Source organism: Tricharina praecox (genome assembly GCF_024521635.1).
Source record: "Tricharina praecox strain CBS 144465 chromosome Unknown BZA05scaffold_6, whole genome shotgun sequence".
NCBI lineage: Eukaryota > Fungi > Ascomycota > Pezizomycetes > Pezizales > Pyronemataceae > Tricharina > Tricharina praecox.
This window is the reverse complement of record NW_026250408.1, coordinates 467,200-491,900: the sequence shown is the minus strand read 5'-3', so window position 1 is coordinate 491,900 and position 24,701 is coordinate 467,200. Positions and strand designations below refer to the sequence as shown.

General features: G+C 54.5%; 9 protein-coding genes across 9 annotated transcripts; 6 read left to right on the top strand and 3 right to left on the bottom strand.

Annotated features, from left to right (window-relative positions):
- Positions 1-404: 404 nt before the first annotated feature.
- BZA05DRAFT_434593 (uncharacterized protein) lies at positions 405-4,954 on the bottom strand. Its single transcript, XM_051486331.1, has 12 exons — positions 4,606-4,954; positions 3,792-4,513; positions 3,616-3,745; positions 3,491-3,553; positions 3,382-3,433; positions 2,948-3,330; positions 2,796-2,884; positions 2,534-2,746; positions 2,143-2,479; positions 1,028-2,094; positions 547-973; positions 405-492 (listed from the first exon to the last, which is right to left on the bottom strand). Exons 1-12 carry the CDS (start codon positions 4,637-4,639, stop codon positions 431-433), a joined length of 3,579 nt encoding a protein of 1,192 aa, XP_051341549.1. The 5' UTR covers positions 4,640-4,954; the 3' UTR covers positions 405-430.
- A 285-nt stretch (positions 4,955-5,239) lies between these two features.
- Positions 5,240-5,994, top strand: BZA05DRAFT_334115 (uncharacterized protein; the record flags this gene model as incomplete). Its single annotated transcript, XM_051480715.1, has 4 exons — positions 5,240-5,414; positions 5,473-5,592; positions 5,655-5,849; positions 5,906-5,994. The coding sequence occupies 4 exons, from the start codon at positions 5,240-5,242 to the stop codon at positions 5,992-5,994; spliced, it is 579 nt and encodes a 192-aa protein (XP_051341548.1).
- On the top strand, positions 5,941-7,471 carry BZA05DRAFT_234858 (tubulin folding cofactor C). Its single transcript, XM_051479842.1, has 3 exons — positions 5,941-6,328; positions 6,383-6,537; positions 6,593-7,471. The coding sequence occupies exons 1-3, from the start codon at positions 6,268-6,270 to the stop codon at positions 7,316-7,318; spliced, it is 942 nt and encodes a 313-aa protein (XP_051341547.1). The 5' UTR covers positions 5,941-6,267; the 3' UTR covers positions 7,319-7,471.
- Positions 7,472-7,535: 64 nt separating this feature from the next.
- On the bottom strand, positions 7,536-7,997 carry BZA05DRAFT_442917 (uncharacterized protein; the record flags this gene model as incomplete). Its single annotated transcript, XM_051486812.1, has 3 exons — positions 7,536-7,674; positions 7,746-7,893; positions 7,955-7,997. The coding sequence occupies 3 exons, from the start codon at positions 7,995-7,997 to the stop codon at positions 7,536-7,538; spliced, it is 330 nt and encodes a 109-aa protein (XP_051341546.1).
- A 328-nt stretch (positions 7,998-8,325) lies between these two features.
- BZA05DRAFT_442916 (ribosomal protein L24e-domain-containing protein) lies at positions 8,326-9,046 on the top strand (the record flags this gene model as incomplete). The annotated part of the gene is made up of 3 exons (XM_051486811.1): positions 8,326-8,351; positions 8,415-8,518; positions 8,592-9,046. 3 exons carry the CDS (start codon positions 8,326-8,328, stop codon positions 9,044-9,046), a joined length of 585 nt encoding a protein of 194 aa, XP_051341545.1.
- Positions 9,047-12,565: 3,519 nt separating this feature from the next.
- Positions 12,566-14,229, top strand: BZA05DRAFT_465947 (uncharacterized protein; the record flags this gene model as incomplete). The annotated part of the gene is made up of 3 exons (XM_051487778.1): positions 12,566-13,037; positions 13,112-13,957; positions 14,028-14,229. Exons 1-3 carry the CDS (start codon positions 12,934-12,936, stop codon positions 14,227-14,229), a joined length of 1,152 nt encoding a protein of 383 aa, XP_051341544.1. The 5' UTR covers positions 12,566-12,933.
- A 762-nt stretch (positions 14,230-14,991) lies between these two features.
- Positions 14,992-16,279, top strand: BZA05DRAFT_424538 (uncharacterized protein; the record flags this gene model as incomplete). Its single annotated transcript, XM_051485917.1, has 4 exons — positions 14,992-15,012; positions 15,111-15,551; positions 15,629-15,767; positions 15,846-16,279. The coding sequence occupies 4 exons, from the start codon at positions 14,992-14,994 to the stop codon at positions 16,277-16,279; spliced, it is 1,035 nt and encodes a 344-aa protein (XP_051341543.1).
- A 614-nt stretch (positions 16,280-16,893) lies between these two features.
- Positions 16,894-17,693, top strand: BZA05DRAFT_333845 (protein-L-isoaspartate O-methyltransferase; the record flags this gene model as incomplete). The annotated part of the gene is made up of 2 exons (XM_051480705.1): positions 16,894-17,229; positions 17,283-17,693. 2 exons carry the CDS (start codon positions 16,894-16,896, stop codon positions 17,691-17,693), a joined length of 747 nt encoding a protein of 248 aa, XP_051341542.1.
- A 1,228-nt stretch (positions 17,694-18,921) lies between these two features.
- Positions 18,922-23,689, bottom strand: BZA05DRAFT_416835 (uncharacterized protein; the record flags this gene model as incomplete). Its single annotated transcript, XM_051485432.1, has 3 exons — positions 18,922-21,705; positions 21,994-23,145; positions 23,201-23,689. The coding sequence occupies 3 exons, from the start codon at positions 23,687-23,689 to the stop codon at positions 18,922-18,924; spliced, it is 4,425 nt and encodes a 1,474-aa protein (XP_051341541.1).
- Positions 23,690-24,701: the final 1,012 nt, after the last annotated feature.

The following is a 24,701-nucleotide window of genomic DNA, read 5'->3' as shown; positions in this document are numbered from 1 at the left end:
TGTAGTAGACTCCCGCCTTCACACAAATAACACATCTTCGCGGCTGCGAATCTCTTCCGTTGCCATTACCTACAGCATCATTCCGAGCTCAAAGCCTCAAACAGACACGAAACCTACGAAGCCCACCGCCCAATCATAACATACATGACCATCCCCGACTACAATAAACCAGACCATGAGCAACCCTCTCAGAGTAAGTACCTATCGATGGAAGCGGAAACACTACATTACATAGAGTAAACAAAGGAATTACTTGGTTGTACACAACTAAGTAGACAGCGCACTAACAGAATAAACCAGACAGACACGAGGGGTAATTTTTTAAAAAAGACGCCTTTTGGACTGTACGCTGTTAAATGATGATATCAAATGGAGCACAAGAAATCACTACAAAACCCCCACCTCTCCCCCCCCTTTCCCCCGCAGGTATCTAGCCCTCCATCGTGCGCTTCACCGCCTCGGTGATGTCGAGTTCGGTTTCTCGGACGAACACTAGAAACAAAGTTAGCGGGTGTATTGTGGTATCTCGTCAACATGACAACTTACCCAAGAAGTACGGTGTCGGCGGCGAAGATCCAGGCTCGACCGAGTGCTTGAACACCTCCGCCTCGTCCAGGACTTCCGTCACGTACTGGTCGTTGTACTTTCTGAAGAGCCGCTTCTGGAAGTCATAGATGTATATCCAGTAATGGCCGAAGCTTACCGATCCCCGATGGATGAAGACCGAATGGATGCGGTATCCGTGCTTGCGGAGATCGGTGAATTGCTGGTTGATCCGCGACTCGAGCTCTTTGATGTTCTGGTCGATGGATTCTACCTCGCGACGGACAGCCGCGGTGCGACGCTCAAGCATCTCAACGACGTTGGGCTGGATGTCCATCTCCTCTATCAGGTCGGTGTCTAGATTCGCTTGCATTCCTTCCACCCACTCACGCGCGGCGTCGAGCACTGATAAGCTGTTCTCGTTGGCCAACTATTATGAGTCAGCAATCAATCACGAGCTATCACTATCCTAGTGTAAACATACCGTTGTTTGTAGAAGCTCCGCCTTGCGCTCGACCAACTCCTTTAGTGTTTGCTTCCAGTTCCAGGTCTCCTCCCTCCTAGCCATCAGACCAGCGTCGTCGTTGTCCAAGTACCGGTCCATGAAGAGAGTCTCAGGGAAGCTGAGATGAGCATTCGATTTGTAAGCAGCCCCTTTCTCACGGTCAAACTGGACTCGCTGAACCTGAATCTGGAGCACAGGAGGTAAGTGACTGATTGAGAGATGGCGCGTCGCTTCTCGGCCCTCGAGGTCTACTCGCTCGATGTCAAAGCTGTTGTCTAGTGCAGTGTACAGATCGCAATCGCCTTCCGAGACATTCACGAGCAAGTGTGAGAACATCTCCTCCTTGGTCCTGGTCTCCATGGAGTTGGGGAAAGCCAGCGTTTGCTTCGTCTTGCCGTAGAAGTATTCCTTTACGAGGTCGATCTGTTCACCGTTCTCGTCGATGCGGTCTGGCTTGATTGCAGCCTCGATCTGGAACATGACATTCCCGATGCATTCCGTCACATCCTGCTGGCGACCGAACATATTAATGTCCGAAACGGTATCTCTCCTCGCCCTGGGCCGCATAGGGATCGGTGGAGGCATGCGCTCTGGCTCGGGGGGCGGAGTCGGAAGGGTTTGAACGCCGGCGGTCAGTTCCATGCCCTCGTCCGATGGAGGCTCAGATAAATCGATAAGCTCCATCGGTGCATCTTCGTTTTGAGGAGGCATATTCTCCTTTTCCTCCTTCTGCACCTGATTCACTACCATCTGGTCTTCAGATGACACAACATCTTGAGAATCGTTAACCAGCGTGACTTCACTCCGCGCGTCGTCATCCTGGACTGGAGCCCCGGGCTGAGCCTGGTCGACGTCCATATCATCCACGTTTGTGCTAGCCGTTGTATCATCCGCGTTTGTGACAGCAATTGTAACTGCTGACTCTTCGCTCTCAGCTTCGTCCTTCGAGCTTACTAATGCTAGGTAGGCAAGATCACGTTCCGGAGAAATAGCAGAAGAAGTGGACTTGATCAGCTCTGCAAATAATGTTCGGAGGTGTCCGACGACTAAAACTAATCAGCATCGTTCATATGCAGTCACAGTGAAACACTCACATTTCTTTGCTCGTTCAATTTCCTGCTTCGTGACTTTTCGCCCACCCACTCGCTTGCGGGAGACGACTTCGTCGGTGACCTCCCCCTCTTGATATTGATCCAGCTGTAATATCATCTCCCTTAGTGGCTTGATAGTGAAATAAAACTGCAGTAGACTGTTGAGATAACAGGTATTGCCAATGTTCTCAAGTCCGACTGGCGAGGAAGTAGAGCCTCTCGTATGATCGTTGGCGTTTCCGGTGTCCAGGAAATCCTTAATCTTATGGCTGTCTCGGTTCTCGCCAATCACTCGTAGCGCGCCGCGGAGGTCCTGGATCTTACTTGGTTCATCATCCCACTACACTATGAGTCAGTACGGACATACGAAGCCTAAAGAACTTATGATGCATACTCGCAAGTTGAAGAGGCTGATAAGCAAATCATCATCGACAACGGATGGATCCTCGATCCCAAGTCTAGTGTATGCTTCGTTGATGTTCGGAGGCATATCGTAGATGGCTCCGCCCTTCTCAATGTATGAGAGCAGGAATGTACTCCTCCGAGCTTCGGCAATCGCCTTCAGGGCTTCTTTTGCGATCGGCTCATCGACGGGGTGGTCGGAAACCTGGGGCACCTGTTAAAAAGTGATGGGGACCAACACCTTAAGCACATACCCTGAGATCGTATGTTACGATGAGGAACTGATCATCTATATTTTCCGGAACATCTAGCCAAGCATAGGCCCCCTTAAGGTCCGTAAAAGCTAAGAGCAATTACCAGTCATCATCATGAAGGATTCGTATGTACGTGCCAGTGATGCACCAACCTTTCTGCGCAGCAAACTCGAGTCGAGAGCTCCGTCTCTGCCGTGCCATAATCCTCATAGCGTTCCTGATCTGTGATTCTTGTCGTGGTGCGTCGGCAAGACGAGCACGAAATATTCCGATAATTAAATCTTCATTTTGTTCCTTTGGGTCGATTCCAAGAGATGAACATGCTTCAGTGTGTTCCGTTCTAGTGAATTCTCCCTGTGACTGAAGCTTTGCGGCGTCAAGTAAGAGATCGTCACTGGATCTGCCACGTGCGATGACTGAGAAGCATTCAAAGTAGAAGGCTGCTTCGCTAGGATTGCAGTCTCGCTGCCGACGGTACGCCCAGGCGACTATTTTATCGGCAACATCTGACACTATGCCAAGAACAGCGTAAAAGCTGCGAGGAGGGTTCAGCGACAAGCAAGCACATAGGATAAGGGCGACTCACGGGTGCTCAGGTTTGGTGAGATCGATACTGTGGGATGCTCCGTATGAATCATCTGAACACATGACATGTGAGTGACTCGTGAGCGGGTGGGACGGTTGGGATCACCTACAATTACCACGCAAGAGCTGCCTGATCATGGTGTCTGCACGTTCGATGCCTGCGCGGTAGGTTTCTTGTTTCAAATCAACACATTGTTTACCTTCATACATACTGCGTGCAACGTGGGTTCATTACCTCTCCGTTCCCTGTGTTGGTCCATCAAGATGAGGACTTCTTCTACCGTATCTTCCAGATTCCGGCGTACCGGTCCGTCCTTGTTGTCTATTTCCTCCAAAGTGGGAGGAGCCCAGGAAAGTGCATCGCCCTACTATCGGTCAGCCGACATCACTCGTATTGGACGGGCACCGTACATCCTGAAAATCCTTAAATCCCAGTGTCTTCAAAATCGGCGCACATTCATCAGAAAGATGGAGCTGGTAGCGCGCATTCTCCCGCGGAATCTTCCGCTTATCACCGCCAATGACATTGCTTAGGTATTTCTGAAATGTCTCCAGAACCTTTACCGGCGAAGCGTCCTGGTTGCTCTTCACTCCCTGAGCTTCCTCATATTTCTGTATTCGTCGCTTCAGCACCGACTTATCTGTCAAAAGGTTGATAGATTGCAGGTCGAGGATAGGAGGCTTGGTTATGACGGTGACGGTTGTCGGGCAGGTCGTTGCCGAGCAGCTGAAGACCCGGATATCTTCAAACCGTGTCTTCCCGAAGGATTCCCGCGCAGCAGGCCACGATCTCGAGGGTTCATAGCGCAAGTGATGCAGCGGATTGTCTTTGGTAGGGCAGGGACCGGACTCGGACAAAGTGGGCTGCGAGGAATCCACTATGACGTCTATGTGCGCTCGACAGATCTCACAGATTGACGATACTGTCCAAGGTGCACTCGTATCGCTCGCTCGCGGAGGTGGAAGGGCACTCCGGCTTCGTCGGAGTGAGAGGCTGTGTCTGTGCCGCTGCAATAACAACTTGGCGGCGGTAGACTCGTCGACATATGGCGGCGCATCGCAAAGAACATTTCGCTCTGGATTGGTGGGATCGTACTCCAGCAGGTCGGCGATGAAGCGTGGTGGTGTTTTCCCTGCCATTCAGGCGACTCGGTCAGCTGCGAAACCAAGCGGTAAACTGGGTACCCTCGGCCTGAAGGCCCCCGACGACAATACAGGCACATACCTGGCCTCCCAGAGTCACTATTGTATGCCTCCATATGTGCTGAGGGCTGAGGTGCGGTCAAACTGGCGCAAAGGTAAAGAATAGTAGATGACCTCTACTTGTAGCTTCGAAGTTTCAACAGTTGGGGATCAAAGGAGCACAGCTCGTAGGGTGGTATTTCGAGGAAGGATGTTTGAGGTGAGTTTGTGGGAGGTGAGAATGGGACGCGACGAGAGACCCTGGGTTGTTGGGGTTGTAGTTATAGATGAAGGTTGAGAGTTGTAAATGTAATTGTGGGGGTAGCAGGTAACTTTGAACGGTTGGTTTGCTAGGTGGGGGAACCTTACCATGCATTCGTGGGAGCCGCTTCGCTTCCGTCCTGCACTCCCGCATCCGCTTCATCAGCAAAGCAATCGGCTCTCTTTGTCTGGCTCCAGTACTACTACTACCACGACCACACAGACACCCCGACCGGTAAGTGACAGAGAACGCAAGCCCCCTCTGGAACGACAATCCTTCGGACCGTCGTCTCTGCGCATCCATCGAGTCGCCTGCTGACAGCATTCACATGTAGCACAGAGCAGATAGACTCGTGCGAACGTCATCCCCACCTCCACTCACTCCACTCATCCACCCCCCACCTCGAACGAAAATAATGGCCGGAGAGAAGGGCTTCGAACGGCGGGATGCCATCGGACAGGGTGTCAAGGGCTCCCTGATCATGGGCGGTATAGGCAGCATCCTGAGCGGTGTCCAGAACTCGCTCGCCAAGCAGAACATTGGAGCCATGGGTGTTATCACTCGCACGGGTGGTACCGTCGCGATTTTCGGTATGCCTAATGCTATGCCGCTGAAGGAAACAGAGAGTTGATGCTGAGGGTGTTGTAGCTGCTATGGGTGGCTCCTTCATGTTCGTGCGCAACGCCTCAGCCAATTTGAGGGAGAAGGATGATCACTGGAACCCTACCATTGGAGGCTTCGTCGCCGGCGCCATCCTCGGAACCCGATGTATGCCTACCCATCCCTTTGTTACAGCCTCTAGTGGAGGGCTCACGGGATCTTCTATCTAGTCCGCACGATGCCTTCCGTCATTGGATACGGTGCCGCTCTGGCTGTGACATTGGGCGTGTTTGATTACAGCGGTGGCTCCCTTAAAGCGATGTTCCGGGACCCCGGAATCGACGAGGTTGAGCGGAAGGAAGCCCTGAGGAAGAGCCGCCGACGACCCATCGAGGAGGCTATTGAGCACATTGGTGAAGGACGTGGTATGTTTCCAGCAGGTTCCGCTTCTCCGATGTTGTGCCGCTGACCAATGATACAGGAATTTACGGCCCGGGCTACGAGGATAGACGACGTGAGCGCCTCACCGAGAAGTATGGCATCGACTTCACAAACGTCGAGCGCAGATAGACTGGTTTCTCATCACGGGCTTGGATACCGGGGCTTGGATACCGGGGCCGCACGGGGGGAGAGGACTCTGTACATTTCGAACGGCGCGTTTCTAAAAATGTTTTCTCATGACCAATTACAGTGTTCACACGAGTTCTCACTTTCTTTGCTTGCCTCGTGGTTCCCATTCGCGTTCTTAACTTCTTCCTTCTCTCCGTAACCTTGCAGCTCAACTTCCTCGTTGCCCCTCCCGAACCCCGCGTGTCTGCACCACGTTTTTACCCAACCGGCCCCATGAGTACTGTTAACGACAGCAAAGAAGCTGTACACAGCATATTCCACGAGCAATACAAAGGCATAACCCCACGCTTCCCGCAGCATCCCCATCGCCACTAACGAAGCCCAATAGCTCTCGAAATTCTCCTCGAAATTCTCCCCACAGTTTCAGCCACCGACCGCCCACAGATAATCGACGAGTGTCTAGCAGGAATCGGCCGTCTGACCGACGTCCTCAAGGATGCGTCCACCTACCTTCCCGCCTACGACCAACGCGCCTACTCCCTGGTAAGTAAAGTAACCACCGTCGCATCCCCACGCCGTATTAATCTCCGCCCGGTAGAAAGTCAAAACGCTATCCGACAAGCTCTTGGGCATCCGACTCTCGCTCGCGCCAAAACAAAAATTCTCGTTCAAGTCGCGCAGCAAAAACACCAGCGGCACCATCGGCGGCGCAGTAGACCTCGGGCAGACCGGGGCGCCGACGCAGTTCACGAGCGCGGCGCAGAAGGCCGCCACCGAGCAGGAAAATGTCGTTGTCACTGAGCGATCCGACGAGTTCATACGGCCGCCGGGAGCCACGACTACCGCGTCCGCGTCGCTGCTGTTGAGCAGCCTGAGGGGATGTGGCATCACTATCCCCGAGACGCTGAGGTTCTCGAGTGCCGCCGTCAAGAACGTCGATGCGTCCCTGCTCCTGCTAGGAGAGGCCGTTAACGGCCCGATACATCTTACGGGCGTGAGGGATAGTGTCCTGGTTTTTGCGTGCAGACAGTTCAGGATGCATGATGCTAGGAATGTGGACGTCTATCTGCGCTGCACTTCGAGGCCGATTATCGAGGACTGTGAGGATATCCGGTTTCATCCGTACGGGGATCAGCAGGACCCGAAAAATCTGTGGGATCAGGTAGATGATTTTAAGTGGTTGAGGGCCGAGAAGAGTCCGCATTGGAGTGCTTCCCGTGTCGAGGGAGCAGAGGAAGTGGAGAAGAGGTGGAAGGAGATTGAAGGGATGGCGACGGAAGGGGTGGATGTTAAGCAGGTGCTGGGTCCTTTGTTGAAGAGTTGATTCGATGCGGCCACAGTGTATTACTACAGAACGGAATGATACCAGAAGAAGGTTTTGAAGATGCTCATGAAACTCTACGAAGCAATCAATGAGTTGAGAAAAGCTGTGCCCCAAAATGACAGAAAACGCCCAAGTAACTAATGTACACCCCACGAGCACCAGCCCATCGATCGTAAAACAACACTCATCTCTCATCGCAACACACCGCCCGCCGCATCTATGAGTTCTTTTCCAGGAACTCCTTTGCCTCGTTGACCTTTCCGGCCAGATACGGACTGCCGCCACGATCCGGGTGATTGAGCAGCATGAGCTCGCGATGTCGTTTTCGAATGTTGGGCTTCGTCAAGTTCCGTTCGCTATCCCGCCACCCCACTGTCAGCCCGAGGCTCCTCCCTAACCCCCCCGCCATCTGCCCGGAGTTGCATACCTCATCTGCAGGATCAACGCAGCTTCACGCTTGTTCATCCGGTTCTCGAATCCGCCCTTGTAGAACTGCTTCCCGAGCGTACCGACAGCACCTCCGGCTCCGGCCTTGTAGCGCTTGAACGCCTGTAGTCCGACCCTTCCCGCGATAGCTAACCCACGCCACACATTAGCCACCTGCCCTCACCTTTCCAGCCGCTCGGGAAAGCATACCAGCACCGGCCACACCGCACCCAATCAAAATGACAGTCGACATAGTGAATCCGGAGCTCTGGAGTTCGTTCGTTTGTTGTTGTTGGTGGTGTTCGTGAGGGTGAGCGGAGGAGTGATCGGCCATCTTTCGAATTGCTCACAGTTACCAGAAAAATGTTGCAGCCGGATTCTGCCAGGGATTTCCCGCCGCCGCCGCCAAGCCCCCGCGCTAACGGCAAATGGCAAGGCACCTGGATTATACTCTAAACGATAAACTTTTTGTCAAGCAGAGAACTTCAGAAGGAAGCAGCCCATTTCATCTCCTCTAAGCGCATCTCCGACCAACAACAACAAATCTCACCACCGTCCACCGACCCACAAGCACCGACACGATGCGTATCTTCTCGTGCCACTTCTGGTATGTCGCCATTGCGAGGCGGAGGAGAACCTGCGAAGAAAACCGTTACTGACCCCCACATAGCAGCGCTCCCGTCTACCCAAGCAAGGGAATAACTTTTGTCCGCAACGATGCCAAAGAGTTCCGTTTCTGCCGGTCGAAATGCCACAAGAACTTCAAGATGAAGCGTAAAATTGCCCCTCCGTGCGCACACTCGCGCTGTGCCTTCCTTCTCTGCTAACACCATCACTCATCCCGCAGGTAACCCCCGTAAACTGAAGTGGACGAAGGCCTTCCGCAAGGCGGCGGGCAAGGAGATGGTCGTCGACACCACATTGACGTTCGCCCAACGCCGCCACGTGCCCACGCGGTACAGCCGTGACCTGGTCGCGAAAACGCTCACGGCTATGCAGCGGGTCGAGGAGATCCGGCGCCGCCGCGAGCGGGTGTTCTACCGCCAGCGCATGTCCGGCAACAAGGAGAAGGAGCGCGCGGCGAACCGGAAGATCGTCGAGGAGAACCAGCACCTGCTACATCCGAGCCAGCGCACCGTCGTCGAGAAGCTCGAGAAGGACGTCGAGGGTATGGATCTCGAGATGCAGAGCGACGTCGAGGTCGAGAGCGAAGAGGAGGAGGAGGTGCAGCTCGTCAAGGTCCCCGTCAAGGTCGCAAAGAACAAGAAGCAAAAGGTCTCCGCCCGCATGGATGTTGACTGAGAATGATTACCGTCCGGCTAGGGAAAATGAAAATGAAGGAATGGCCCTCGTTTTCTGCTAGCATGTCCGTCCGTCTGTCTGTCTGTCCGCTGCTACCTACGGGTTCCTTCAAAAGTTGTTTGTCGTTTGCACTCGTTTGGAGAAAGGCGTTTTTTGTTTGGCTTCGTTTGCTGCTTTGGATGTAACTACCCTTCACTCGATTACCAACTGTTGAAAGCGTAATGGACATTGGACCCGGTAAAGAGCAGGCAAAGACTTTTCACTATCTCTCATGCCGTTGATATTCTATGATCTCCTTGCATGAAGCCGGCGGTGCTCCGTTGCTACTATTACATCTGCGCCAGTAACTCCCCGAATTCCCACGCACTGAACGAAGGTTATACTACTCTAGGGAGATACTCGTCGTATCCACACCTGGCTGCATTGACTGTAACGTTGCCGCAGCCGAAGTGTATCAAGTCTGATCAGGGATTGAGTTCCTGTAGGTATCAATAGGATTGCCACGCCTCTGAACCGCCCTCTGAGCCGTGGACTTGCGACTTACGGCTTTGGAGACTTGCGACTTGCACCCACTTCCCTTCCTCACTTTCCTTCCTTCCTTCCTTCACCCTCGCACGAGCAACACGGTACTCAGGAGCGACAGATGCCGGAGGGTGGAACGACGAGAAAACCGGGGAAACGGACGGACATACGGGAAGGTATTCACATGATCGGACGAAACCAAGCACCACTCACCATCGGACCAGTGCGGTATGAGATGGGATAGAATGGGATACTTACAGCTCGGCGGATAGATGGTTTCTATATATGCATACCTCTCCTCATCCTCGAGAGTCGAGACGGCGAGGACGACAGCAGTCGGTTTCATGTACTTCGGCTTCGGCTTTGGCGCACGCTCGAATACGCAGGGTGACTTCTGGAGGCTGAAGGCTGGAGGGTTAGAGGGCTTGCTTGGCCTGGTCTGGGCTTTGAACACTGAAGATCGAGAGCGGTTGTGTATTGCTGGCACTGATCTGCGATACCTACAGGTTCGCCATGTTTGTGATAAAGCCTCTTTTGCGCCTGTCACCGCGTTCCTATGCCGCCTGTAACACGTATTTACCAGACAGCAACGACCGGCAGGCAGGCAATATGGGCGATGAGGCGATGACAGCAAGGCGCCCCGCAGTCTGGAGGCCATCGATGCACATAGTATCACTCGGCGCGCGGTAGTGCCAGCGCAGTTCCTCAGGCTGGCCGCTGGCGGCGGCGCTGTTTCCAGCGGGCTTGAATCCAGCCGGAGCCTGATGGTCGTGGATGGTAGATGCACGGCGAGCGGCGTTGAGACAAGGCCGAAGCCGATGAAGGGAGGGGGGGGAGGGCCGACACGGACACGCTGTTCCGGGGTAGGTGGGTAGTTGCCTGTTTCCGCACCTATCTAGCAAGGCAGCCTCAACTACTCGCTGGCTGTGCAGAAGCACCTGGAGGAATGCTGCATATATATGTAGCTGGACGAGGCTCGATCACGAAGAGAGGGCACATCCATGCGCACCTACAGGTATGTAAGTAAGCAGGTACCTGCCTAAGGCCGGATAGGTAGACCCAGGCAACCCCGCCCACACGACCGGCACCACATGACACCAACCGCCAGCCACCAGCGCGCCTATCATCGTCACCGTCGACCGTATGCATGTGCGTATAGAGAACGTGAGGATTCGATGGCACCAGATTCTGCGAGTGTGGGGTACGGTAAGTAGACGAGTGCGGGGAAAGCATTATCGATCGAACTCAAGCTGCGACCTGCGACCTGCGTGTGTGTGGGGGGGGGTTTAGATTTTTGTTCTAGAAAAGCCCGTGCAGCCAGCGGTTGGCAATGTTTAGGGGAGGGGGGGGGGAGGTGGGAGGTGGTCGCACAAGGATCGGCAGAAGAGACTTGGCGGGAAGGGGGGACGACGACGCACGGACCACTAAACGGCCGGACAGGGTTGCTGGCTGATGTGATGGGCCGGAGCCTCGTTGACGACAGACAAACCTTGCCGATGTGCAGGAGGGAAGTTGGTGACGGGCATGAGGATCACACCCCCTCAGCCTTGAGAAATGAGAAACGAGAAACCACGCCGACCCCCAGACTGGGCATGAGAAACGAGAAACCACGCCGACCCCCAGACTGGGCATGAGACGTATGGACCCCAATCCGTGGGGACGCTTTCGGCGACTTGCTGGAGTCGAGCAGTGCGCGCGTCCAATGGATTCGCACGGTCTTGGCTCTCAGGCACTACTCTACTCTACCATGCTCTCCTCTGCTCTGGCATGTTCCCCCCACTCCATGCTGGATGCCGCGTTTCAGCCTTGTTTCGCTCTACCACTGCCCGCGGCAGCCTCGTTTAGGCCTGACTCACCCAGTAGGTACTCTAGGTACCGTGAACCATCGCAGAGCTCATCTTCGTTTGTTCGTCCCCTTCCTCCTCGCCCAGAGGCCGAACGCACATCGACCACGGTGACGGAGAAGAGAAAATCCATCCACCGGCCATTCAGCGTGTTCCAGAAGCGATGCGTGTGATGATGATGTCTTGCAGCCACCGACAGAGGAAAAGCCCAGGCCTTTGGACATATCCAGCGCCACATCTGCTGGCCAGCCTGCGTCTCGGCGTCGTCTCTGCTTTCCACCTCCTCCCCACAGCCCTCCATGAGCTATTCCTCCATGTCACGAAGCTGTTCTCCAGCTTCAATGGGTCTTCACACTCTCATTGGGGACCTTCCGCTTGATCTTCGAGCCTCCCTCTTCGCATCCCCCACCCCCCTCTCCCCCACCACCGGATCACTCTGCAATATCACAATCCCCGTTCCTCCGATCCCGCCTACCTGACCGCACCCCATACTACCTTCCACCACCACCCTTAACCCATCAATCGTCCGCCGCCGCCTAGGTAAGAAGCAAAGCATGAGCAGAGAGCAAAGCAAGCTGCGTGCTGGCTCCCCCCAGTTCCGGCCTCCCTCTCCCAAGACTCGCCTGCCACCGTCCACCGCCCACCGCCCACCGTCCAGTGCCCGTCCTTTTCAATTTCCCACCCCCCGTTCCAAAGCTGCTGAGGCCGAAAGTTCTCAACTGTGTTGCTTGTCTTTAAAAATTAAAAGAAAACCCACCACCGTATCCCTTGACCGAAAAGTCCCCTTCCATCTCGCCCTCTCTCCCTCTCTTCCTCCTTCCTCCCTCACCCCCCAGAAAACTACACTCTTCATCATCACGATCCCCCCATATTCAACCCCCCGTCCCCCCACTGCCTCCACACTCTGCCCTTCAACCTATCCCCAACTACCGCCACCGTCTCTACGGTTCTCGGGGTCCTTTTGACTCTTCGTCTTTGCTCCCTCCCAAGATCCTCGTCTCCCTCCTGATTGTTTGCTGTCACGCTCCACGCTCCACACTCCACGCTCGACGCCAGAGTTGAAGTTGCGCTCGTTCGTCACGCAGCTTGATCTCCGGTGCAGACTGGCAGAGTAGCGAGAACAGCACTCTCCCGTCCGACGAGAGGCTATCACGCTTTCTTTCTTCTTCCTTCCTTCCCTTTCTTTCTTTTTCTTTTCCTCACGCCGACGCCGTGATGTCTTCGGCTTCGTTTGGTAGCCCGTCCGCGAAGCACCGTCACCACCCAAACGCCAGCTCCCCAAACACCCCTGCCGTCCATGGCGGTATTGGAAGTCCCAACCACGCACTCCTGACGCGCAACGATGGGGGTGGTGGTAGCAATACCAGCCACGCCTCACCGTTCCAGCGTCACCACAATCTTTCTCATGGTGTTTAGTTTACCCTTCCCTCCACCCCCATCCCACCCCAACCCAACTCAACCCACCCCAACTCAACCCCGTCCCTTCCCGCTACACAAACTACGCTCGCGCGACTGCGCTACATGATGCTAACGAAAGATATCGCAACACAGAAGCTTCATCCCCACAACAACAACTACTACAGCAACAACAGCAACAACGCGCATTACCGTCTCGCCATGCGGAAGTGATCGAACTCACTGATTCGGACTCCGAAGGTGGCGCTCCGGAAAATAGAAATTTGGGAAATCACACTCCCAGATCGGGGCATCTGCAACCTCCGTTTGATCCGATCCCTCGCTCCTCGGCCGGCAACAATAGCACTCCCACCTCCGCCGCCGTTGCAGGCTCGACGAAATTCGGACATCGCGCTTCGGCCTCGCCGTCAATTGCTTCCTTAATCAATGCTGACCCGCCGGCCAAGAAGCCTAGGACGTCTGGTGCCCAGCCCACATCTAATTTCGTCGAGGATCCGAACGGCAACAATAGTAGTACTAGCAGTACCAACAACAACAAGAGGCTCAAGAAGGAAGGGACCGAAAATTCGCCCATGTTGAAGGCGGCCACTACGACTAATACTACTACGAATAATAATACTTCCACGGCCAACAGTTCGAAGGCTCCTTCTCCGAAGCCGGCTCGTCAGGCGGGATCGGGGGGTGGACTGCTTGGAAACGCTCTGCCGGGCATGGGTGGAGGAAACCAGGATGACGAGTTTCGTGTACCGAACATCTACCTAAATTTCCCACTCGAGGGAGAAACGAATAGGTACATCGACTTTGCCAAATTGGCGGAGGAGAAGTACGGATGGGCGGCATTGAACCCGAGGCTTGCCAAGGCGAAAATGATGATGGACAGTGGAGATGAAATGGCGGTGGATGGGTCCGAGTCTGAGTCGAACGTGGAGATGGGAGGAACCGGAGAAGCTGCCAGTGAGAGCTCCAAGCAGCGCAAAAAGAGGAGATATCAGGACATCTACGACAAGGAGGATCCCTTCATTGACGACTCGGAGATGATGTGGGAGGAGCAGGCTGCTTCTTCCAAGGATGGCTTTTTCGTGTACAGCGGCCCGTTGGTTCCCGAGGGAGAGAAGCCTCTGATCGAGAGGTATGTTGCTGGCGCACCGCATGCCTTTTTCTTTTCTTTTTTATGCTACTCATACTAACTTGGGCTTCAGGGCCGATGGTACCGTCAAGAGAGGTAGAGGTCGCGGCCGTGGTGGCCGCGGCGGCGGTACTGCGACGACTCGAGCTCCCGCGACTACCGCGCGTAAGCCGAGGATCACCAAGAAGGAGAAGGAAAAGCTGGAGAAGGAAAAGGAGGAACGAGAGAGGTATGCCCTTGCTGTTGCACAGTCCAAAGATGTTCATCCCCATTAGGAGAGCATCCCTTTCGGCCATTGCTTGCTGCGGCTTCCGAAGCACAGTCGGTGGACCCGTGCTTCGTGGGATCTCTTGATCGGGCCACATGTACTTGTAGAGTTGCTTTTCCCTTGCGTCCCTTTTCCTTTTCCTTTTCTTTTTTTCCGAATGGCGTTCCGAGATTTCTTGACTGTGTTGGGAGGGGTTCTTTCTATAAGTGTCAACGGCTGCTGCTGCTCCTTCAATTCTGTTCATTTCGTTTTCCTACGGTGCTTTCTAGGGGATCTTGTGTGTGTGTGTGTGTGTGTGTGTTGGCTCTTTCTGGTATTTAGATGACGACACACCAGTCAGTCGGACAGACAGTGTGGGATATACTTCTTATTTATATTCTCTTTTTGTTGCGTGGGATTCTCTGGTGTTCTTGCTCCTTCGTCGCCGAGTGCTCATGAATTCCAAGCGTTCACTCGAATCGCGTCCTTCAAGGTTTCCGGCCGGCTTATTGACCCGTGCCTGAGTCTTGGTGTTGTGGCGCAGCGCCCAAAGGGTAAATGGCTGTCTTCCCCCCAAACCCGCTGAGCTAAGCGCGACATCACCTTCGCCCTGACTTTGCCCCTCAACTTCTCCTGTTTCCAACCAGATACCGTCGACACGACACACCCACCTTTTTGTTTTCTTCCTTTCTCTTTTTTCCGTAATCCTTCTGCGCCCCGGTCTTATTTCGCCTTTCCTCTCGTCAACAGAAAATCCAAAACAAAAACAATAAACCTTCGATCGCTCGGTATGAGCCACCGCTACGAGAGGGTGAGTGACATTGGTCGTCGTCGTCGGAGAGCTGCGTCGGAGCTTCCAGCCTGCCGAACCGAAGACGCTGACGCACGCATTTCATTTTCCACCCACAGATCGACCATGCCGACGACGAGGATCTCGACGTGCACGGCGTGATAGCTCCTCCCACAAACACGAGCGCACCCATCACCTCCTCACCGCCAGCAGCATCGATCATGAGCTCTCCGCCCGCCTACTCGCGCCCCGTCTCGCCCGCCATCGCGCAGCACAATCCGGATCTGGCCGACTCGTTCGACGCCCCCAGCGACGACGAGGACGATGACGCCGACCACGACATGAGAAACCATAACCGCTCCGCCAGTAATGCGAATTTTCAGGAGTCGCAGCCGCTCGTGCCGTCGTCCGCGGCGACCGCGGCGACGAACACAATGAGGCCGGTGTATAATGTTGCGGCGCCGTCCGGGAGGAGGGTCGGTGGGGGCCAGACCGATGGTGTTTTTGCGAATTTGAGCGCGAAGCCGACCGTCGGTGAGAAGTTGGAGGAACATCCGCCGGTATGAGGGGTTTTCTATGAGATGAGATGGGGTGCGCGAGCGGCCGGGGCTGACGATGTTGATGCTGCTGGTGATAGACGTACGAGCAGGCTGCGGCTGACGCTACACCTCCTTACTGGGAGACGACGATCCTCACCCCTGGAATGGCCAGCGACGAGGTGTTCATCGATGGGCTACCGGTCGGCTCGGTTTTCGCGTTCGTCTGGAATTGTTTGAGTAAGGGCCCGAACCGAGGAGTTTCTACGGGGAGAGTATGGGGAAATGGATAGCTAATCGAGAGTAACAAACAAACAGTCTCCATGTCGTTCCAGCTCGTCGGTTTCCTCCTCACCTACCTCCTGCACACGACGCACGCAGCCAAGAACGGATCCCGCGCTGGGCTCGGAATCACACTAGTTCAGTTTGGCTTCATGATGCGCGGACGTTCGGACGATGGCGATGCGACCACTGGCTCTCCGCCGCCCGAAACCTCGCCGGGGGACCCGAACGCCTACAATTTCCAGGGAGCGACGGACTCGGCGACGGATCCGGCGGGGGCAGATACAAGCTTGGGGCGGAATGAGTGGCTGAGTTATGTGCTGATGGTCGTCGGTTGGTTCATTCTGATCCGTGCGGTCGGTGACTTCTTGAGAGCTCGCCGTATGGAGCAGTTGGTGCTGGCGAGTCCCGATCGTGGCCTTGGTGTCGCGGTCGTCGCGGAGAATGAGCAGCCCGAGAGGGCGGTATAAGCATCGTTGTTAGTATCATCGTCGTCGTCATCGTCATCATCATCGTCTACCTGCATGTAGACATATTTTTCCTTTCGCTTCCGATTCTTTTCTCTTACGGGCTTTCTTTTCTTTCTTTTCTTTCTTTCCTTTTTCCTTTTTTTTCTCCTTTCGCTTTGTATTTGGATTACTGGCATGGTGTTTCTTCCCTTTCATGTGTACTCTCTTCTTCTTCTTTGCGTTCCTTTTTGTCTACATGCTTTGCCTGACCTTTTGCCATAGAAACAACAATACTCGCTGGTAGGCCCTGGCGGGCGGGCGCAGGAGCAAGAGCAGTGAGTGTTGCATATCAAGGTACCTAATCTTTTGGGCTGGCTATTTACCGTATTCACGAACATGCCGAGTGAGACCGAACGTGTGCACTGAACTCCACCATCAATCACATGCACCCCCGCCCTCAATCCTAGTGGACTGGGGACGCACTCGTGCATATGCATGACGTCTGTCTGTCATGTATGTACGATAGGTATATACATTTGACAGCTTCCCCACATTCCACATTCCACATCTCGACAGCTCTCGCCACCAGCAACCCCCCAGCTCCCATTTTCACAACCACAATAACCACAGCAAAAATGTCCTGGCGTTCCACCGGACACACAAACAGCGAACTAATCAACAACCTGTCTCGCAACGGGCTGCTGACGTCGCGCGCGCTGGCAGCGGCCATGCTCGCCACCGACCGCGCACACTTCTGTCCGCACGCGCCCTACGCCGACGCCCCGCAGCGCATCGGATACGACGCTACTATCTCCGCGCCGCATATGCATGTTTATGCGCTGGAGGCGCTGTTGCCTTACATAACTGGCGAGAGAAGGGGGAAGGTGGGGGAAAAGGAGGGCAGGGGAGTGAGGGTCCTCGACGTCGGCTGCGGCAGCGGGTATCTTCTTGCTGTGATCGGACATCTTCTCGTACTTTCCCCATCCCTCTCTCACTCCTCCACTGACCCCCCCCCCTCCCCCAGCCCCCGGGCGGCAAAGTAATCGGCATCGAGCACATCCCGCAACTAACCTCTTTGGCAACCTCAAACCTGCGGCGCTCCCCCGCAACCGCCGCAATGCTGTCGGACGGGCGGATCCAGGCCGTGACCGCCGACGGCCGCCAGGGCTATGCGCCCGAGGCCCCGTACGATGCTATTCATGTCGGCGCTGCGGCGGATGGGTGGGGCGTTGTGGACACGCTGGTCAATCAGCTGGGGAGGGGCGGGAGGTTGTTTATTCCTGTTTGTGATGGGGATGGGGGCGAGGGCGAGGGGGGAGGCACTGCGGGGCAGTGGGTTTGGGAGGTGGATAAGGATGAAGAGGGAAAGGTCACAAAAAAGAAGAGTCATGGTGTTATGTATGTTCCGTTGACGGATCGGAAGGAGTTTTCTTAGTGGGGGAAGGGGGATGAAAGTTGTTGGCATGGCTGCAGACAGAGAAATGGACAGATAATTCGTGGACGGTGGAGGAAACTTGTTGGAAAATAGTGGCCGAAATGATGGCTGTATATCGCTGCGGAAAACACCGCTATGCCACTACGATTCGAAGCACTAGAGTTGAGTGATATCCATGACGCAGCCCTCCTCCTCTATGCAGTGTACAGTTCTCCCGAGTTCCACCACAATCCTATCCGCACATATCTCCGTATCGATAGCTAGAAGGATAGCCAAAAGGCGTGTATATAGAATTCCTGACAGCAAGGCCTGTACCGGTACATACTAGGTAGGTAGGTAGAGTGTTTCGAGATTCTCACACCCGGTACCTAGGCACATACTTATATCTAGGTAGGCACCTACGAGTATCTACGAGTATCTACCTGGTATGTAGCTGACTGAGTTGAGCACCTTCCACCTCGGGAGTCCATGACCATAAGTTTCGGGCCCGCCGGGGGATTACCGGACGGTGGACAGGCCGGGAGTTACATAGGAAGCATATGGTCGTTTGGATGCCCACGCGCACGTTGCGGGCGTGGGATACCCCTAAAAGTAAAAGTAAAAGTAAAGGTAAAACAGAGGACTAATGGGGCTGTTCTTTAGCTTGTAGCTTGTGGCTTGTTTACCCCACGTCTACACACCCACTGACGCATCCCGAAATTGTACACAGATGACATGATAGAGCCGTAAAGTGACCAGAAATCCCACCGCTCCATTCAAGTTTCAACATTGTCGCCGACGTAAATACTTGGTGAATACTCTAGCCTGAAGATGTACAGCTGAAGAATCGAAGAAAAAGAAGTAAAAGAACAGAAGAAATGAAGAAATGAAAACAAAAGCTAAGAAACAGAAGCCAAGAAACAGAAGCTAAGAGGGTATGGTATCAAACATCTACACAGAAAAACCACTCGCAACACGCAACCGGACCAGGTGGGTACTCGAAACACTGGAACTCTTCAATACAGGCGGTACTCCAGTCAAAAAAAACCAAACAAAAAAAAAGACCAGAATAACCGAAGTAGATCCCCCGTAAAAACGCTGAAAGAAATCCCCTCAGAAAAGAAGAAAAAAACCAGAACAGCAAAACCTTACAAGAAACTCAAAAATTAACAGACGTATTCATACAACATACATTCACATATCCCCGTCTCATCTCGTCTCATCTCATCTCGTCATCACTCAGATCAGATCAGATCGAGAATTCCTCATCATCTTCACCGTCGGCATCGAGAAGATCCAACTCGTCATCATCGCCGCCACCGTACTCCTTGCGCCCGAAAAAGGTGTCCTCCGACGGCTCGCCGGCCCACATGCTCTCGTCTGCGTCGTTGCGCAGGGAAAGGATGCTGTCGTCGCCAGAGGCAGAGGGGGCAGTATGGGGGATGGCTTCGTAGGTAGGTAGTTGGTCCGAATTTTCAGAGGGCTGGACGTGGTTGGTGGGGGCGTCGTTGGTAAGCATGGTGTTGTCGTCGCCAGAGGCGGTAGTATGACCGTTGGCTTCGTCAACAAATAAGGTACTGCCATCTCCAGAGACAGAATTATGATCATTAGCTTCCTCGGCAGGCATGGTGCTGTCGTCGCGAGAGACAGAATTATGACCGTTGACTTCGTCGGCCGGCTGCTGTTCCTCGTTTTCGGCGGAAAGAATGGTGCTGTCATCGCCAGGAGCAGCATTATGACCGTTGACTTCGTCGGCAACAATCTGATCCTCGTTTTCGGCGTGCTGGACGTCTCCGGCGGTGGCGTCGTCGGCAGGCAGCTGCTCCTCATTTTCGGCGGGCTGGATATCTTCGGCGACGGCGTCGTCAGCAGGCACTTGGTCCTCATTTTCGGCGGGCTGGGTGTGTTCGGCGACGGCGTCGTCAGGGTCTAGGTCCATAGGATCCGTGTCCGAACTGATGGATGGAAGTACACACTTATCCATATCATTCTGTGCATCGGCCTGGAGGGCCTGCTCGGCAGCGGCAGCGGCGTCGACATCGACAGGTTCGACGGCTCCGATGGCCAACTCTAACTCTAGAACACCATCGGTTTTGTCGCAGTCCGTCGCATTGTTTATCGCACCATGCACCTCATCCATAAAACTCTCTAGGTAGGCTTCTCTAACAGCGATTCCTAGAGCTAGTGACACTCCTCGAGCCACTGAGTTTCCTATGACATGGAGCTTGTTGGAGGGAGCACCGGCGAGCACGTCGTCTTCCGGATAGCCCTGAGCGATCCTAGCTTCCTGGATCGTTAGAAGACGGTTCTCGTCCGAATGCATCCAGCGACCGGTTCTCGAGCACTGAGGAGTCGGCGTCGTAGTGATCGTGCGGCAAAGGCCACTTCTAAAGACTCTGCTATATGTCCTGCTGACGGCCGTCCCCTTCTCACCGACCTGGTTGAATGTTTGGAGCACTGGGTGGAGACGACCACTGTCGATCGCTACCCGCCACGAATTGTTTGCCATAAACCGAGGCACATGGGACATCAGCAATCTTATTGTTGTGTCGTTGGCGCCGGCACAGGTGTGGTCCGGGTAGCGAATCGATAGGCCAACGTGTCCGTTTCCGATATTGGGCAGGTGTGCCCAGGCGACCTCCGTAGTCAAATACGGAAACGGCGTCAGCTCGCCGATCTCGCGGCGTCCGAACCGTGCCCCGTTCGGCGCCGAGTACAAAGCCTGGGACTTCGCGTTGGGGCTGTGCTGGTGACTCCGGGGTGGCCGGTCAAGGGCCTTGTATCCGGTCTTGGAGATGGCGAGGATCAGCCGAGTCCTGCTCTGGGGGTTCCCGTGGGACCAGGCGTCGCAAAAGAAGGATTGGATCTGGTAGCCCATGCCGACGATCGCACAGAGCATCTCCGTATACGTGTTCTCTTGCTTTCCATTCCGGATTCGTGAAGTCGCGATGCCGTGCACGTTTTCCAGAATGGCGTACGTGGGTCGGTACACATCGATAGCAGTGGCTAGGGAACACACCAGACTCTGCTTGCGTTGAGCGCCGAAGCTGGTCCGGCAGTTGTTCGCCAGTGAGAACCCTTGGCAGGGGGATCCAGCGCTGATGAAGTCCACCTCGTCTTTCCCGGGGATACCTGTCTTTTCGGAGTATCGTCCACAGATGGCATCCTCAAGGTAGTTGTTGATGCTACCAAGATAAAGTTTCGTGTCGTCCAGATTGTTCAGGTTGGCTCTGTACGAGTGAAGGGGGTTCTTGTCGAAATCAACAGCCCACTTCATCTGCACAACACCTCCTTCCTCTAGACCTCGTCCGAAATTGCCTCCTCCACAGAACAGGTCCATACCTCTGAGGACGGGCTTATCTTTAGGGAGCTCATCCGTGAGACTCCACCCTTCTCGAAACTCGTCCTGACCAAGCTCGGGCACAGGGATGGTATTGCCTTCTGAGTCCAGGGCCCCAGAAATGTAAAAGAGCTCACCAATCCCATCGCGATCGTAAGGTGTCTCGGGTCTGGCGTCGTCCCGGAGAACAGCGATGTAACATCTACGCTTGATGTTACCGATGATGCCGCAATGCAAGTAGGCAGTTTCCTGGGTCCACAACAGCTGGTTGGGTTTCGCCCCCGGAACCACCCCCGGCGCGCGGACCAATTTCCTGAGTGTGATACCCATTGTCGAGTCGTCAAGAGCGAAAACCACTCCGGGCTCGAGCAACTTGACGTCCTTGCCTTCGGGAGTGTAAAGCACTGTTGATCCTACAGGAAACTGCTTCTTGAGCTTGTGATAGAGGTTGGGAAGTATCGTGTCGTCATCGTCAGGGTCCGTGCATTGGCAGTTGCCGAGTTCGAGATCCTTCTTCGAAAGCGAAATGAAGGCGCAATCGGTCGCCTGCGCCTTCTGCCGAATGAAGTACTCGGCTGACTCCATTTCCTCCGTGGTTTTCGGATTGAACACCACAGAGATCTTGCGGACGATGTTCTTCGCGTACAGCGGATCTGAATCCTCATCGCAATTGCAATGGTCCGAGAAGAAGAGCTAGATTCAGTCTCAGCGAGATGTAAACAAACGGATGGAGTGGACATGAGCAGAGTCGGTTAGAGCGCAGCCGCCGGTGAGCTGAGCGGTCTAGGGTACATTCTTTGTGGACTCGAGAACGAGCTCAACCCAAGGTCTTGGCCGAGTCGCGCCGACTCGGCTCACACATTCGAGTTGAAGACCCGACGAACCGAGCAGGCTCGAGCTGACGCCGAGCCGAAGACGCGCAGCAAGCCGAGACCGCTTCATGTCTGGATCAATGAAAACAAAGTGTAAAAGGAAACATACCTCGTTCTTGTACGGATAGTGGCCCCCATCCAGAATCGTGTCCTTAGGCCGGTAGAGCCAGACAATTTTAATTTGCCGGCCTTCCAGCTTCGTAACATACCCAAACCACTCCTCTTCTTCCTTTTCGTCGTCGTCCACCACCACACCCTTCACCCCCTTCCTCCTCTTCGTTTTCTCCTTCTTGGACCATGTCCCCTTCTCTTCGACGGCGACCTGCACGCAGTCTCCCACGCGTGGGACGTAGACCTCGTTGGTCTTCGCCTTCTGCTTCTTATGCACAAGGACGCCGGCGAGCTTCTTAGGCACGTCCGGGACTGGTACAACTTTCTTCAGATGGGGTCCGTACATGTCCTTGAAAATCTCATAGACATACGGTGTTACGACGGTGAGGTTCTCGTGCCGACCTGGGTAAGCCGGCGCGATGGCATTCAGCGTCCTGGTCTCCTTCCAAAGCGTGAGATCAGCGAAGCGGCGGTAGGCGTGGACAGCGTAGACTTGGTTCCAAAGCCAGTCTTTGTGGGTCGTGATGTCATTCCGGAAGTCGCGACGACTCCCCACCGCATTCCACCAGCCGAAGAAGAACGTCTCCACCTCGACCTTGTCACCCCGCTTATCGAACTGCCTCTCCATCCAGTCGCCGAAATTACGGAAGTCGCGCAGTAAGACGTCGCCCTTCCTCATCTGCGACTCCACGAATGCGAAGAAATGAAGGCCGAACTGCGCCAACCATTGAAATGGCTCGTAGTATGGCTTGTACTCCTTGGAGGGCGTTCCTAACCTGTACCAGACATCCCGAAGCCTCGTGTCACCACTTCTGCTATTCGAACACATTGAGGACTGAACGTGTATGTCACGTGGCTTGAAAGGGTCGCGGTAGCTAACGGACAACACGTCAACCTTCATTCGTTCAAAGTAGTGTCGCACACCATCTTCGCCAACAAGGAAACCATCGGCATAGAGATACTCGATGTTCGGCACGATGTTCATTGCCGATAGTCTGATCATCTCCCACGGGTATTTGAAAGGATACGGATCCCTCGCCCCCTCCTTCGGCTTGATATGGCTGCGACCGGTGTAGAAGCTAAAATCTTCCAGGCGGTACTCATAGTAGGTTTTATCGTCGTTGTCGACGCCGTTCTTGCTCTCTTGCGCCTATTCAAGGTTAGCACACAGCACCCACAAGCCATCTCGCAGCGCAAAGACTTACAAGAAGCATCGACACGATTAGTTGCTCCGGCTTCTTCGGCGCCGGCCTCTGCCCATACACCGACATCGGATTTACACTGCCAGGCGGCAGGATATGGCTAAAGCTTCTGCCTTTCGCCCGAGGCTCAGTCTCCGCCTCCGCCTCTGCCTCTACATCCTTGACGTCGTCTCTCTTCCGCTTTTTCGACGTCACCGCGGGAATGACCATGGCTTCGTCTTCGGCGCCGTCTACAACCATTGACTCTTCGGGGACTTCGGCGACTTCGGAACTGTTCCTAGCTGTTCCGGGCGCCTTGGTTGCGTACGCACTGTCGATGGGAGAGGCCGTGTCCGCCGGAGGAGCGTCGTCGGCCGCTGAAGACTTGCATTGCTCGTCCGGCGCTTCTTCGGGCGAATTGGTCTGGTCGGGCACCGGCGGAGAAGAGGAAATGGCGATTACCTCGTCGGACACGGGGGGTGAAGAGGGAATGACGATTACCTCGTCGTCCATGCTGCCGGACCGCACGAGCGAGCGGGTAGGGAACTATACGCAGCTGGAGGTGGGGGAATGGGGGATCGTAACTATAGCAGTGGTGGTAATTACGGTGGTGGTGGTGGTGGTGGTGGTGGTGGTGGTGGTGGTGGTGGTGATGGAGGAGTAAAGGAAAGGAAACGAAAGAATACACCGAGAAGACGATGGGAAGCAAGGAAAGAAGGAGGGAAGAAGTGAAAGAGCGGTGGAGGAGTTAAGAAAAGAAAAGCTCAAAAGTCCATATCGCCGCGGCGACTGAAACTTGTGCGATTTCGTGGGTTGTTCAACGGATTCGGCCGGCGACGCGCCAATACGGTACGCGTGCCTAACAACAACCTAGCACGCACATAACAAAAGCAACGCTCCGCACGGCGCACCAGCCTACATACGCCTACCTAATGCAAGATCCCTTGGACCAAGCTTTAGCCAGGTTGCTCGCTGGATGTATTATTATTCCCCACGCGCCATGCGAGGGACCAGATCTGATGCGGCGAATGGTGGCTTTGTGGCTGCATACGATGGATGGATGATGACCCCTCCCCTCACCGCCGTGATATCATATCCCCAGCCATAGAGCTCTACCTATATTGAGCTTCTGAAGCCCCGAGATTCGCGATTCGCGATTCGGGATTATATCGCATACAAAAACCCCACCTACATACGTACTCACAGAACAGAATCCAAGGCAACGAAAGGCCTACAATATCCGCCTGCAAGGACGAGAGAAACAACCCATCCAGCCATAAATTCCATGCGAAGGACCAAAGGAACGAAACCCAATCCCATTCCAGTGCGAATCATGGCTTAATCGGTAATGACGACTTTAATTGGTCAGGACGACCTTAATCGAACAGAACCGACCCTTAATCGACCAAAAAGTGAGAGTCGGGTGAGATATGCGTGTGGACACTGTATGCCTACTCACATATCCGGAAGCGAAGGCCCAAGGGAAGAAAGAAAGAAAAAACGCGACTCTCGAGTCTCGAGTCTT

Bases quoted from the DNA above. Each gene is read 5' to 3' on its own strand.
- BZA05DRAFT_434593 (XM_051486331.1), bottom strand. From the start codon at position 4,639: ATGGAGGCATACAATAGTGACTCTGGGAGGCCAG. The intron at 3,746-3,791 runs GTACGGTGCCCG...GACCGATAGTAG, and splicing joins GATTTAAGGATTTTCAGGAT to GGCGATGCACTTTCCTGGGC. The intron at 2,480-2,533 runs GTATGCATCATA...CTCATAGTGTAG, and splicing joins TCAGCCTCTTCAACTTGCGA to TGGGATGATGAACCAAGTAA.
- BZA05DRAFT_234858 (XM_051479842.1), top strand. From the start codon at position 6,268: ATGAGTACTGTTAACGACAGCAAAGAAGCTGTACACAGCATATTCCAC. The intron at 6,329-6,382 runs GCATAACCCCAC...GAAGCCCAATAG, and splicing joins ATTCCACGAGCAATACAAAG to CTCTCGAAATTCTCCTCGAA. The intron at 6,538-6,592 runs GTAAGTAAAGTA...TCCGCCCGGTAG, and splicing joins ACCAACGCGCCTACTCCCTG to AAAGTCAAAACGCTATCCGA.